Below are 1,956 nucleotides of genomic sequence, written 5' to 3'. Positions count from 1 at the left end.
AAAAGACATGTGTTTCTCTTTTTTGGTTGCTGAGTAATATTCCATGGTGTATATGTACCACATCTTTCTTATCCAGTCATCTACTTTTGGGCACTTGGGCTGCTTCCATGTTTTTCCAATTGTAAATAAAGGTGCTGGCTTTTAACAATGAGCCAGTTTTTGGCTTGGTGACCTGGAGAAGGAAAGGTGTGCCTTCGGGGTTGGGGTGACCTGGCCTCCCCCATTCCCAGAGAGGCCTTTGCGGGCTAGATAACGCCGGGTGCCTCTCCCGGGGGGCTCTGTGGTCAGGGCGTCCGTGCCACCTGCCTGGGCGTGGGGGGCCCTGACCGCCCTCTCTTCGGTGTCCCCGCTGGCAGGTGCTTCAACGAGGCCCCCTGCATCGAGATCCCCCCGGTGGACGGCTATGTGATGGTTCTTCAGCCGGAGGAGCCCAAGATCAGCCTGAGCGGCGTCCACCACTTCGCGCGAGCGGCGTCCGAGTTTGAAAGTCCAGAGGGGGTTTTCCTCTTCCCCGAGCTCCGCATTATCAGCACCATCACCAGAGAAGTGGAACCCGAAGGTGATGGGGACGAGGACCCCACAGGTAACAGCCCCTCCCAGGGGCGTCACCTGCTCCCGGGCCGGCACCCCGGGGCCGACACCCTGTGGCTGAGCCCGTCCCCTCTGGGGCCTGGGGAGATGGAAACTTTAGATGCTGCTCTTGGGCGTCTCACCCAGGGCCCGGAGCCCATCGTGACCTCAGAAGCCCACCTGGGGGGTCCTTTCACCTTCCCCTAGCTTGGCTGGGGGCCTAGAGGGGCCTTGAGGGGTTGAAGATTGAGACTGTGCCGGGCTGGGCACCCACCGGAGACCCGTGTCCCCAGGTCCTCAGGCCTTCCTGGGGGCACGTAAATTTCCCCATCCTGGAACGTGACGTCTGACCCTGGTGCTGGGAGGCTGTGTGAGGGCAGGGCAGGGCCAGGGCCCTCTGCGACTTCCGGCCGGGCCCGTCTCGCAGTGCAAGAGTCGCTGGTGTCAGAGGAGATCGTGCACGACCTGGACTCCTGCGAGGTCACGGTGGAGGGCGAGGAGCTGAACCCGGAGCAGGAGGGCCTGGAGGTGGACACCGGCCACCTGCAGCAGAAGCGCATCGAAGTGAGCAGCTCCGACCTGGGCGTGATTTTCACAGGTGAGCGGGCGGGTGTTGGAGCCGCCGGCCGGCCGGAGAGCCGAGGCCGCACCCTCTGAGCAGCCGGCAAGGACACTGACCAGGGCTCCCCGCAGTGCACGTCCTCCCGGGCCAGAGGGGCCGCTCTGTAAAGGGCCCCTGGCCTTATACGGGGGTACGTGATAGCCTGTCCCCCAGCGGGAAAGCAGCCCCACACTGCGTTTGTTCTCGCGGCCGGAGGGCCAAGCGGACCAGCTGGGCGGCCGACCGCCGTCGCCTTGGCTTGCCCTGGCCCTGCCCCTGCCTGGGTCCCAACGTCATGCCCGCTGCCGCCCTGCAGGCGTGGACACCATGGCCAGCTACGAGGAGGCCTTGCGCCTCCTGCGCTACCGGAACTGGCACACCAGGGCCTTGCTGGACCGGAAGTTCAAGCTGGTCTGCTCGGAGCTCAACGGCCGCTATGTCAGCAACGAGTTCCAGGTGGAGGTGAGTGGGGCCGGCCGAGGGGGGCCGGCAGCCTGGGCTGTGCGCCCGCTGGGCCCTCGCGCTGCAGGGCCTGTCCTCAGGCTCGTCGTGGGGGTGGGAGCCTCTGCCCGCCGGGCTGCTGCAGCTTCCGCAGGACGCGTGGGGTGGCCGGGCGCGGCTCGGTGCTGCCTCTGCCCAGAGCGGGCCCAGGCGCCTCCAGCGGGGGTGTCAGGAGCAGGTGGCGGGTAATGCCGGGGCGGGCGGCCGGTTGGTTTCCCGCGATTTGGTCCCGCTTGCGGGGAGCAGCCCCCAGGCGGCCGGGGCGTGCTCCTTGCGGCCGGTGG

At 66.5% G+C, this 1,956-nt stretch overlaps 1 protein-coding gene across 1 annotated transcript in view; it reads left to right on the top strand.

Annotated features, from left to right (window-relative positions):
- CLSTN1 (calsyntenin 1) overlaps positions 1-1,956 on the top strand; it is a 43,183-nt gene that overhangs the window by 38,458 nt on the left and 2,769 nt on the right. The window contains exons 14-16 of the mRNA XM_012722067.1: positions 357-583; positions 998-1,168; positions 1,488-1,860. Of these exons, the coding sequence (XP_012577521.1) occupies positions 357-583; positions 998-1,168; positions 1,488-1,860 (771 nt within the window). The remainder of the gene's footprint in view (positions 1-356; positions 584-997; positions 1,169-1,487; positions 1,861-1,956) is intronic.

This window comes from Condylura cristata, unplaced genomic scaffold, assembly GCF_000260355.1.
Source record: "Condylura cristata isolate star-nosed mole 26May11 unplaced genomic scaffold, ConCri1.0 scaffold00008, whole genome shotgun sequence".
NCBI lineage: Eukaryota > Metazoa > Chordata > Mammalia > Eulipotyphla > Talpidae > Condylura > Condylura cristata.
This window is presented reverse-complemented; position numbering and strand designations above follow the sequence as displayed.